Below are 12201 nucleotides of genomic sequence, written 5' to 3'. Positions count from 1 at the left end.
GCACGGCCCCGCTCCCCTGTCCCGGCGGCTCCGCGACCGTCTCCCGGTCGGGGAGCGCCGTCTTCGCGCAGCCCTGCCCCCGCCGAGCTGGGCTGGGGCGCGGGGACCGAGCTCCGGCCCCTGCAGGAGCGTCTGGGGTGCGGTGCGTGTCGGCGCAGGACTCTAGCAGGAGTTAGCTCGCCGCCCTCTTAATAGGATGGAAGCTCAGTTTGTACTGCCTTCCTAGATTTTTTTAATTACTACCATTTTAATGAATTTTCTGGTGGTCTTGGTGGTCCCCTGCCTTCTTCCGTAGATTTGCAGACCGCATATAATCTTTGAGATGTTCCAGAATGGAACATGCTTTAGTGCCCACGGTGAAGTTAATGTACTTCTTGCATGTGTCCGTATTTTAACTTGTCAGCGCTAGAATCTCCCCCTGCTCAAAATCACTCTTCCAAAGACTGGAAGCTGTATAAAAGGCATTATGGGTATGCATCTCATTCTTCACGATATATCGTGGTCCTCACTTTCTTGCAGATGTAGTGATACTTACCTTGGTCATTTTCACTGGGAGAGCGGCATCATCATCATCGTGCTTCAGGGGTAACCGCGGTTTGGGTTACAGGTGTGCGGACACCTAGTGGGGAGAAGAGTCAGTCTCCAGGCAAATTCCCCACTTACACATCAATTCTCCTTATTTCAGTGCCTTCCTAGGTATGTTAGTCTGCTCTTCTATTGACGAAGCTTCTAATTGCAGCAGAAGGGAAGTTCGTGTTAGACACTGTTTCCCCAGGGATTTTTGGAATAAGTATGAGACACATGGCAGTATGAGGAGATACAGTTATTAAATGAGTTAACATAAAAGTGGAGAAAATCTTTCCTGTCCTGGTATAGGGGTGCTGTATCAGTAACATGCATGCACCCCTCTAGATTGGTTAGTAACATGGGTTCATGATGTAGAAGTTTTTATTCTTGGTCACCAAAGGAATGCTAGTTAGTGTGGGAGGAAATGCTTGGGTACCAGTGGAGTGGGAGCTGGACATCATTTTTAATAGGGGGAGGAGAGTGGAGGGGAAGCTTTCAAGTCCCCTTCCTTTTCCACTTAAATTTACAGGAATCTCTTGCATCTCATCTTTCTGTTGAATTTTAAATTACTGTTGAAATGCCCAATGTAAAAGCCATTCTGCTGAGAGACCAGAATTCTGCCTGAACTCGGGAATATTCCATTGGGATCAAGCTCTTAGTAAATAAAAAACAAATGAGTGTTTGATTCTCTTATAATACTTCCTCCTTTTCCATTCTACCAGCCAAATGGAAACCCAGTAATACATCATCTCAAATATAACAATGTTTCTTGCCTAAAGTGTTTGGTTTGGTTTTTTTGTCTCTACTTAAGATGGTCTACAAGCTATTTATTTTAAGACTAATCAGTTTAAGTCAGTTCAAGTCAAAATGTCTGTGTTTAGAGACCATGTAACTCCACTTGGAGTAAAGGGCATTTCTTTATAGGGGATCTTAAGAGCAGTAAGCAAAGAATTGTCAGAGAGGGCTTTTTGGAGATGCTGCAGTGTTACAGGGCTGCTGTGAAGAACTGGTGCCTGTCCCTGGGTTAAGGCTGTCTGCAAGGTTCTTGGAGTCTGAATCTTCTTCCAATACCAAACCTGACAGATTGTGAGAGTAGAAAAGACATAAATCCAAGAAGTTCAGTATGGCTCACCCACAGGAGTGTCTCCAGGTACACAAACCATAGATCAGTTAGAAGATAGGATGCTGGGGGCCCTGTACCAAGGACAGTGCTGAAGAGTGAATATGAACCGGTACTGCAGGTCTGAGCCCTGAGGAAATTGAATTTAAGGAAACTTTGCTAACATAACTGCATTGAGTTGTTCTAACATGTAAGTAATGCGGACCATTTGTCCTATCTGATTCAGGTTTTGAGTTTTTAAAATGCTTAAAAACTGTCATAAGCAGTTTTTATCTTATTACAACATTTCCAGTTCTGTATTGTCTGAGCAATTGTAAGAGACACAGACAGAGTACTCATTTTAAGTATCTCCCCATAAAGTTGCTGTGATACATTTGATGATAAAAGATCAGAGGAGTAGGTCAAGTCAGTTAAACTATGCAGCATTTAGAAGACTGACTTAGCTGACTGCCAAAATGCCCGTAGGCAGTAGGAGTGAAATGAGTGTTGTAGCAGAGCACTTGTTGAACCTTTCTTAAAAAGAAAATAAATATTTCAGAATATTTAATGTAGTCAAAGTGGTAATTTTCTAGCAGGTTTTGCTGTGTGTAGTTGGTTTTGATTGGAAACATTTAGATTAGCTCCAACACTTAAGATCTAAGGTGTGTAAGTGCACTTTGTTCCCTTGCTGTATGAAATAGGAGGAACCCATGTTTCTGAAAAGGCTTCTGTACAATTTAATTGATACTTCTGCTTTAGATTTTTGTTTCCATTTTTTTTTCTGTAGTTCTTGTCTGTATGCTTTCCTCTGGTAGAATAGGAAAAATGAGATATTGGTTAAACTCTTCATGTTAATTGCAAAGTCTGTGGTGTTTGGTAGCATGATTTAAGCAGTGTAGTTTGGTTTCTTAGAAGTGGCTGCAGAAATTTCCCATTAAAATTTTGATGGGAGCTGGATGTATAATCCACGTGGATAGATTTGCAAGTTACTAAAATAAATACTTGTGTGTAAGCTTTTTGAAATGAGAAGTCTAATTCAGGCTCAGATAATACTTTCCTACAGCAAAAACTGCAAGAGATGATAAGGAGGCTCTTTGAGAACTTGGAAGATTTTCTTCTGTATCCTGTTAGAAGAGATGTTGCACAGTAAACTGCAGGAATTATATTTAGACCTGATGGACTGAAGAGGAGCCACATACAAATTGGGGATTAGGGTCATTCACTGGCTAAGGAAGCCCATATAAATTCTTATGAACACTTTTAACTTGTCAGTTAGTCATGTTCCAGGGACTTGATGACTGAGATATTGGAAGAAATGGTGTGGAAAAGAGCTGTCAGTTTCCCTATTCCAGTCCTGTCTACTAGTATCTCTCTATAATGTAAAAAGTAGTGCTTCTCAAAAAAAAAAAAAAAAAAAAAAAAAAAATCAGCTTTCTGTACACTAAGTACATAGTACACAGCCAGTATTTTACCTACTGGTATTATATAGCCCCCATGGGTCTTTTAGTCAAATGTAGTTTAGGAGTTTCAGTGCAACTTTGAGTAGTTTGCACTTTCTGGTTCCCAGTGTAGCATTTCGAATTATGTTGGGGCTTGTCTTTTTAAGTAGATTAAAATGAGTAACAGTTGAAATAATGTTTAGAAAACTTTCACTATTCTATATGTCTTTAAGCTACTGTTTTCTAAATTGATTTTTTAGTCATATTTTTCCTTTATGGTTGGGCAAACTTGAGTCAAATTTCAGGCCTGTGTTCTCTTGCCTTTAGTGTAATTTAAGTATACACTCTGATGTTGTCCTCCTGCTAGTGCTGCTTAGGTGGTCTGGGTGTGCCTGTTTCAGTTGCTGATTGTTTTTCTAGTATTATACCATAAACACACTGAAAACATCTTGAAGATGGGGGAGTGGGGAAGCCCCTCTTTTTAAGAAAACAAATATATTATTCATCAACTAAAAGCATTTTGGACGTTTTGGTTCTCCTGCAGATTATGAAAAGACCTCTCCCTCTAATAGATTTTTTTGTAATATAGGCCTTGAGTTGGGGATTGTTGGTCATCCTCACCCTCTGCATAAACAGCAGGAAATTGAATACCCCAGTGGTGAGTGTCAGCACTAATTACAGTGAGGTCTCCTCTGTCTTGGCAGACCTCTTGTAGGGAGGGATTGTGGCTGTGTGTCTTCAGGGAGATAACATGTAAAATCTTGCAGCCAGTTTAGATGTTGCACTACAGGGATAGCACCAGGGCTGTCCTCTCACTCTGAGACTGGAGTAGCCATAAGCCACAGAGAAGGAAGCATGCCTCATACTGCATGGGTGCAAATTTGGTTCAAGTAATTAGACATACATCCTTTATAAAAACGCAAGGATTAGCTGGCGGATTCTTTTTTTTTTGTGAGGTCACTTATTTTATTGTTCTTTAGGGTCCTTTTGTGGGACATCATCTCTGCCAGGGTTGCAGAAAGTTTAAGTTGTAAGTGGAATCCCAGGTTCACAATCATCAAAAGAATTTGAAATTATTTCATCATTTTTTTTTCTTCTCTTTCCAGGCAGAGCATGTGTACAGGGTTTGGTGGCAGAATACTTAAGGGATGTGGGCAATTTGTGTCAAGTACATCTGAAGAAGTGACCAGCTACAAGAATAAGCTGAACTTGAGTATGGAGACCCAGAAGTGCCAGCAAGCCCAGAAAAAAAACTAATTGGAAGGATATTGCTAGACATAGAAGTGGAACACGTACTTCTGCAACAATCATTGACTCAGAATAAATACATCAGTAAAAACATCAGCAGTGAAATGTCAGATTCTGGTACTTTTTGATTCTCTGGTGGATTTCGTTACTTAGACGTTGCTATTGACATTTTTATTATCCCATTTAATACATCTTGAATCTCTCTGTATATAAAAATATAACTGGACAATTGCATTTTGATACTGTTTAATAACACTTTTGAACATTAAATCATTTGCCAAGATGAGTGCTGAAGGATATCAATACAGAGCTTTATATGACTACAAAAAAGAGCGAGAAGAAGACATTGACTTGCACTTAGGAGATATATTAACTGTGAATAAAGGTACCTTACTAGCACTTGGATTCAGTGAAGGGGAAGAAGCAAAGCCTGAGGAAATTGGTTGGTTAAATGGCTTTAATGAAACCACAGGGGAGAGGGGGGATTTCCCAGGAACTTATGTAGAGTACATTGGAAGAAAAAAAATATCTCCCCCAACTCCAAAGCCTCGTCCTCCTCGACCACTTCCCATAGCACCAAGTCCTGCAAAAGTTGAAGTGGAGAGTGAACAACAAGGTCAGTACTGTTCTCTGAGGGGGTGTTTGTGTGTTCTATATTTTTCAGATATTTTTTTCATATACTTGTTTAACTGTACATTTATGTGTATAACACCTGCTGTTCATCTTTTTCAGCTCATGGCTCATTTCAGTCAATTAAGAATTGTTTCTACTTCACAATATTTAGCTCATACGCTGTAATTTTATGTGCTTTGTCTCAGGCACACCAGAGACCAATAACTTACTGAGATACATCTCACAGCTTGGAAAGTATGCTTATAGTTCACAGCTGTAAAGACTTAAATGGAGAATGAGCAAAGTTAGCATTTATTTTAGGTTTCTAAGAAGCTGGTGGAAGTGTTGCCTTCTGTGGTTCATCGGACTCATTGTTGAGAAACTTCTTAGTGAATCCAACAGTTTGAATTCAAAATAAACAGTATGTTCCTATCATAAATCTCTTGCTAACACCAAAAGATAGGTACTCCGGTTTACTTGTGGCATTAAAGGTAAGAGCAGGCATTTAAAAATGAACAATGGAATGACAATAAAGAGAAATTCAGATTTAATGTTTTCTGAGAGTAGGGCATACCTTATTAAAAATAGCACTTACATAGTTGCATAAACTATAGAAAGCATAAGTTGCTTTCTGACCTACATTTGCAACAGTATGTTGGGCAGAACTCATGAGAACTCTTCTGTCAATAGCAGAAAGACTTCTCTTTTTAATTGGAAAAACTTCAATGTAAAAAATTACCACCACCCTTATTCCAAGTGATTTGTCTCCTTTCCCTGTTGTTGTTCATATATTTGGGTTTTGCAAATCAACAAGCAAAATCCATTTTAGGATAGATTTTACATTGGTCTTTCACTTCTCAAAAGCTGAATGGCTTATATTGCCTCAACATCTAGTACTTCCTAAATTCTTAATTTTTTTTAGCAGCAAGAAATAGAAGTTGTAGTATGTGATCGTGATTCTCACAGTGACACCATAGTCCTCAATAGTATCATCACCCTCTCTGCCTCTGTAGCAGTGTTTGCAGCATCACTTGCAAAGTTGCAGTATCAGTTCAGTAGCTTCTGTCCCACTGTGCCTATTATGAGTTTATATTCAGCTGTGCTGATAATCAACAAACATAAGAATAGAAATACAGGAAGTTATGTGGCAACCAAGCAGAAACCTGGCAGAAGCATTTCTAGGTTGGTGGGGACTTAATAAAGGGTAAACCTGAACTGTTTTATGTAGCAGTGTTGATGGCAAGTGTATAATGCCTACATGTACATCACTGTTAGCATGAAGGTGGGGGCAGATGGGTTGTAGTGGCATTTTAGGTTATACTGTCCCTATTTCTTAAGTCCTTGAACTCTCAGCCTCTAGTCGTTAGAGTCTCATGATTTCTCATTAGATTAATTCTGAAAATGGGGTATTTTGTTTTTGAAAGAAAACACTATTACATCTTTAATTTTCTTTGTATTTGATATTAAATGTGCTGATGGTAACTGACTTTTTTTCTTAATCCATCTGCAGAGATGGTTGTTTCCATCATACATTACTGCAGGATAAACATGGCTCTTTGGGTAGACACCTCAGTGCTGACAGATCATTTTGAGAGGCAGAGGCTAGAAAGAAAGTATCATTCTTTACATGTTCATGTGGTGGTGAAGTAACTGCTATCCCAGGCTTTGATGCATTTGTTGCTTTAAACTCAAAGTAGTGCTTTGTAACTTGCTTGATCTCTGTACTCATGCTTGCTTCATGCTCCTGTTCACAGCTTCACACTGTGAGGTGGCCACAGCACTGTGCTGGGAAGTCCTGGTGTTAATATTGCCATTTCCAAGCCTGCACCAGGACTATGTTTATAACAGACATTTATGGGAATTTTGGTTGCTGGGAAATTGAGTTGCAGATCTGGGGAGCTCTGCTTAAATGGTAGACTTTGCTGCTTCCTTGGGATGCGATAGTGCTCTAAGCCTTAGTGACTAGATCTGTCCTAAACTGAAGACTGTTTCTTCTAGACAGAGTACTATTTACATATCATGTGTTTATTTTTAAAAGTTTGGGACTGCAGGGCTTTAAAACAAGAAAATGTGCTAATTTAGCAGGGAGTCTTAATCTCAAAGTCTGCATACATGATCCTGCCATGCTCAAAAATGTTTTAAGAATCAGCTTGCTATCAAGCCTTGTCTTTTTCTGATTTAAAACCAGGCAAAATTCCCATAACTCATTTCAGTTTAAAGATTTTTAAGCTCCATATAAAAGGCTGGGCTTTCAGTAGTGCTCTAGGGTTATGAATTAGATCCCCTTCAACAGAATTAGGGGAAACACTGAAATTTAAATTCCAAATAGCCCAAGAGTTAGGTTTAATTACTTTTAAAATAGTGTATGTTTACTTAAAAGAAATTGTGAAAAGTAAAGTGGTCTATTTGCAGATCTTTTTACTGTACAGAACTAAGGCAGAGAGCGCTTTAAATCTTCGAAACAAATTTTGGAAATCTTGCAATGAAAGAGAAACTTCTGAGTGAGCAGAATGATACAAAAATGATACCTATGGTGAAACCAGAGGTGCAGGTGGAAATACAGTTCACTTAAAGAATAATGTAGCAATGTACTTTTGACTTTCAGGTGACTTTACTATTTTTGTATTTAAGATTTTGTTCAGGGAATAGCACAGTCAATATTGTCCAGCAGCCAGCGTAATGAGTGGTGGGCCAGAAGATTCTTCTCAGGATGATACTTCTCTCTATACCCTTAGGGTGTATTTCAAATAATGTGTAGAATGAAACTTGCTTGATCAAATACAGTCAAGTTTACATTTTCAGTACCTGATGATTTGAAACTGCTGTGAATCAAAATGACAAATTAATAGGGAACTGGAAGCAGACTTCTTAAACGTACCTCAGTTAATTGTAATCCATATACCTTTTTTATTCTGAGAAGAGTCAATTCTTTATGTACCCCTGTTGTGTATGTTTTGAATATCAGAAACTTATCTGGACATTTTAAAGGATATATACATAAACATGTGAGTAGTTCTGATTTTACCACATACATAAATATTTTTTTTTAACTAAATGCTTTCTAATCATTTCAATATTCTTTAGTACTTAATTATGATTATTTTTTTTTTCCCCCCTGGCCTTGTAAGCTTGATCACTTGTTCATCAGTGTCCAAATTGTTTTGTGTTAGATCAATTTTTCAATATTTAGTCGCAGTGCTGCTGGTATTCACAATGCTGTGATACTCATACACAAATAATCATGACACTTGAACAGACTTTACAGTCGATGAGACTGGTAACATGGGCAGAGTTTCTCATCAGTCCAGTGTATTGTGCAATCAGTCTTACTTATAAATGGGGAGCTCTAAATATTAAAAGCCAGTCTGAAAACAAAACTGCTGGTGGTCTCAAATTCTATTAAAACATTAATTTATTACAACACTTAAGTCAAATCTTCTCCCAGATTTTTATTTTATCCATGACCCATTTGCATTTCTAGAACCATGGGTCAAGACCAGAACTGGGGCTCCTTGACTGAAATTTTAGGACTGTTGCATTTTGCCTGTTCTCCTTACCTTTGTCAGTTAAGATGTAGATCCAGTCTGGGTTTCTGGGGCTTTTTTTTTTTTAATTGCATCTGAAAAGATAGAAAAATAAAGGAAATACAAGAGCTCCAGGAAGTCTCTAGCACCTCTTATTTTCAGGTGTGGTGCAGGTCAGAGTTATGACAAGGCAGATTTGTTTCTTCTGCCATCAGGCAAGTGTGACTGTCTGCTGCTGGAAGGATCAAGGCATTTGCAGCAGTGGAGATCCAGCACGGTGTCATCTTTGTTTTCCACTAGTAAAGATTTCATGCAAACTTTTTTTTATTGATGCTTTCTTTTTTAAACTGGAGCTATATAGGTCTGGTTCCTTTCACTTAGCCCTGACTCACCCAACTCTCAAAATGAAAGTGCATAAACTGTACTAAGTCCAACTGAGTTTTGTAAACTTTGATTCAGCTCATCTGATAGAGCTTCATATGTTTAAGAATCAATTCATACAGTATTGATTCTCTACCTGGTTTGTGAAGTCTTATCTTAAGCAGACTTTGGAGCATAAAGCTTTGATTGACAGAAATACTTCCAGATTTAACTTGGAATGCTAAATTCACACTTTGAAATGAAGGTCAGATTGCAGAAAGGGCAGACCAGAATTCTGTATGAATAATTTGACTGTTTTGATGTTTTGGAACTTCCGGTGTTAACTTAAAAGGGTTGTGTATGTTGACACTTTGCATTATTTCAGCTGTTTTAGAGACTAAAATAATATTAAGATCTTCCCTCTTGTGATGAAACAGTAACATAGATTTCTTTTTTTTAAAAAAAAAAAACCCACACCTTTCTTTACGCTTTTCTCCTAGAACAGATATAGATCAGCAAATTAGATAATTACACAGAACATTTGAAACTCCTGCCTTTCAGAGCCAAGGTTATGCAACGTCTGACAAAGATCAAAGCTGATGGAGAGCATAAAACCATTTGTGCATGCTTGAACTGAATATGCTTTTGTTTCTTTAATTTTGCTGTAAAGCCAGTAGAGTGATTGCATTTCTGAAAATTATTTACATTCATAAATTAAGGGACATAAAAAGTGAGTGGAATGCAGCAAACTTGGAGCCTCCACTGGAAAGAAAACAGTCATCATCTCTAGGCAAATGGAAAAAGGAAATTATGGGGTGAAGTGATGAGTTACTATCTCATTTGGTAAATGCATTTGCCATTCAAGTCAGAGCCCCCGGTTTCATTCTGAAAAGCCCCGTTAGAGTGTAAGCTTTTGTCCTGCTGTAGATGTCAGAGCTGCCCTGAAGTCATGAACTTAACTTCACAAGTTGGTTGCCTTTGGCTTGCATTGATAAAATGGGACAGATTCCTGCCAGAGAGCCTTGCCAACTACTTGTGGTCCAGTTTCTTGATGTACAAGGCAAATTTCTGCCTGCCAGGTGGTCACATGCATCTGAAAACAAAAGTCCTTGCCACCTGCTTTATCGCTAATGAAAACAAGTATTTTGCAAGCTGCATTAAAGTGAGGCAGAGAAGGTTTTTTACAGTGATAAAGTCAGGGTGATAGTAACTGAAAAAAAAAGTCTTTGTAAGCACCACAGAAGGCACAAGGACAAGCTTGCAGGTACTAGTACAAATTGCGCATTAACAGTGGACCTGGGCAAGTTCATGGTTGATGCGTGGCCCCACCTGCTGGTAGAGCGGGACGAAAGCAAGAGAGAGGAAGGAGCTTCAAACCCAGCATCTTCCATGTTGTATTTTCATTGTCACAGGATAAGGATAAAAGTGAGAGTGAGCTTTTGAAAATAGTATTTTAGCTGACCAATTATTATTTCTTGGAAAAATGTACTACTTGAGGCATGCAGAACCCCCTTTTGATCCTCAAAGATGAACTCACACCTGAAAAGGCTTGTGTGGCTGAAATGCATGTTTTTTCCCTAGCTGTATCAAATAGTTTAAAAGAATTCTGCTTTCTGTTCCATATCTTGCTTTAAGAAACTGAATGAATAAGACTCTCCTATTTTGATGCTGTAAGAAATATTTGTCTGGTTTATATTGCCCTTATTTTAATATGCCTTTCTATAGTTACAACAGTGACATTATGTTGAGTGACTTCACTTACCTTTCTTTAGCCTTCTGTAATACTAATTCAGTTTGTTAATACCTCCTGTTGACATGAATGCTCCTGTAGTAAAGCAAAGGTGAAGTAGCTTGCTCCTCTCCCTTGGAATTATATTGATCTGTTCCTGTAGCTGTGATCCAGGAACATCTGAAAAAAACATTGGTTAGGAAATTGTTCTTACTTAGGCTTGAATGTGATACATCAGTTTGTGAGTTTCAGCAACACATGGTGTGAAGTATTTGCCAAGAATGGATCATTCTGCACCCTGAGCAAATAACCATGCCTACTTAAATAGTTGTGTGATGTCATATATGCATCCAGATTTTCTTGTGTGAAAGAACACAGGTGTTGTAACTGCAGCTGGCTGTGCACTCTTTCACATCTGTGTCTTGTGCCAAAGCTGCTTTTTGTGATGAACATCCATGAAATCAATCTGAAGGCTTGAATACAAAGAACTGCCTTATTTTCATAGCTAATAATGACAAGTGGAATTACAGGATTTTAAAGAAATAGTTATTTTAACTGGGGAAGGACTTTAAGTCCTGAGAATACTTTAGTGAGAATCTAGGTACTTAAGAGAATTTAAAGAGAATTTTTAGTTTAAAAAAAAAAAAAAGTAATAACTGTGGATAATACTTGCTAACTTCCATTCATGCTTTCAGCAAAATCTCTGTCTACAATACAATCCTATTCTGTGCTTTCATTAATAGATTTTTTTTTTTCTTTTTTTGTTATGAATGTTTTAAGCATTAAATAAATGCTTGTACCTTTGGCTGCAGTCTTTTGACAGAAGTCTTTTGGGGAAGTGATAGTAGGTGTACTTTCTGTACTAACTTGACTGCTTTTTGTTCAGTCTTTTATGAATTCTTGTCCTGGTTCAACTAGGATAAGGATGAGTTTCCCCAGCAGAGAGAGAGGGGGAAGGGATTTCCAGCCAGGTTATTCATACCATGCTGACGTCAGGTCCAGGGGCGGAACCTCTTTTTACTTTCTCTTTTGGTTTTCGGGTTGCGGCACTCACACAGGGCGGGTTTGTTCCCTGACCATTTTGCGGTATTTCTCTGTATATCTTTTGTCTTGTTCACTGTTATTGCTGTTTATTGTTGTTATCATTGCCACTGTTGTTCAGATTGTTTATCACACTGCTGTATTAAATTTCTTCTTATTTTAACCCGGGTTTGTGCCTCACTGCCAGCCTGACCGGCTGAGGGTGGGGGAGGGGCAACAGCAACGTGCTCTCCGGTCCCGGCAGGGCTTAAACCAGCACAGCCTTTATTGGCGCACGAACGTGGGGCTCGAAGGGCTGAAATAAGAATGAAAAAGGGACAGACCCTGACCAGAGTGTGATAGAGCAATCTGTTGGGTGTAATTTTTCTGTTTGTATTTGTTTGATAGGAAGATGTTTGCAATGATGACCCACGTGCTTGTGTGGTGGGGCTGGATTACTCTTTATATCTAGTGTATAATCCCAGTGGTGGCGTTTGTTATCGGTGGAAAATGTATAAAGGGTCTTATGTTGTTATACGGGCTATTGAATGCTTATAATGCCTTTGTATCGCTGTGTGTGGGGGTGGGCCGGTACCTGTTTGC

General features: G+C 38.7%; 1 protein-coding gene across 1 annotated transcript in view; it reads left to right on the top strand.

Moving 5' to 3' along the window:
• The first annotated feature begins 4188 nt into the window (after nt 1-4188).
• The window catches only part of PIK3R1 (phosphoinositide-3-kinase regulatory subunit 1), a 60310-nt gene continuing 52297 nt past the window's right edge, over nt 4189-12201 (top strand). Inside the window, exon 1 of the mRNA XM_026865476.1 lies at nt 4189-4969. Within this exon, the coding sequence (XP_026721277.1) occupies nt 4636-4969 (334 nt within the window). The 5' untranslated portion in view covers nt 4189-4635. The remainder of the gene's footprint in view (nt 4970-12201) is intronic.

This window comes from Athene cunicularia (assembly GCF_003259725.1).
Source record: "Athene cunicularia isolate RWA chromosome Z unlocalized genomic scaffold, athCun1 chrZ_part1, whole genome shotgun sequence".
Lineage (NCBI taxonomy): Eukaryota > Metazoa > Chordata > Aves > Strigiformes > Strigidae > Athene > Athene cunicularia.
This window is presented reverse-complemented; position numbering and strand designations above follow the sequence as displayed.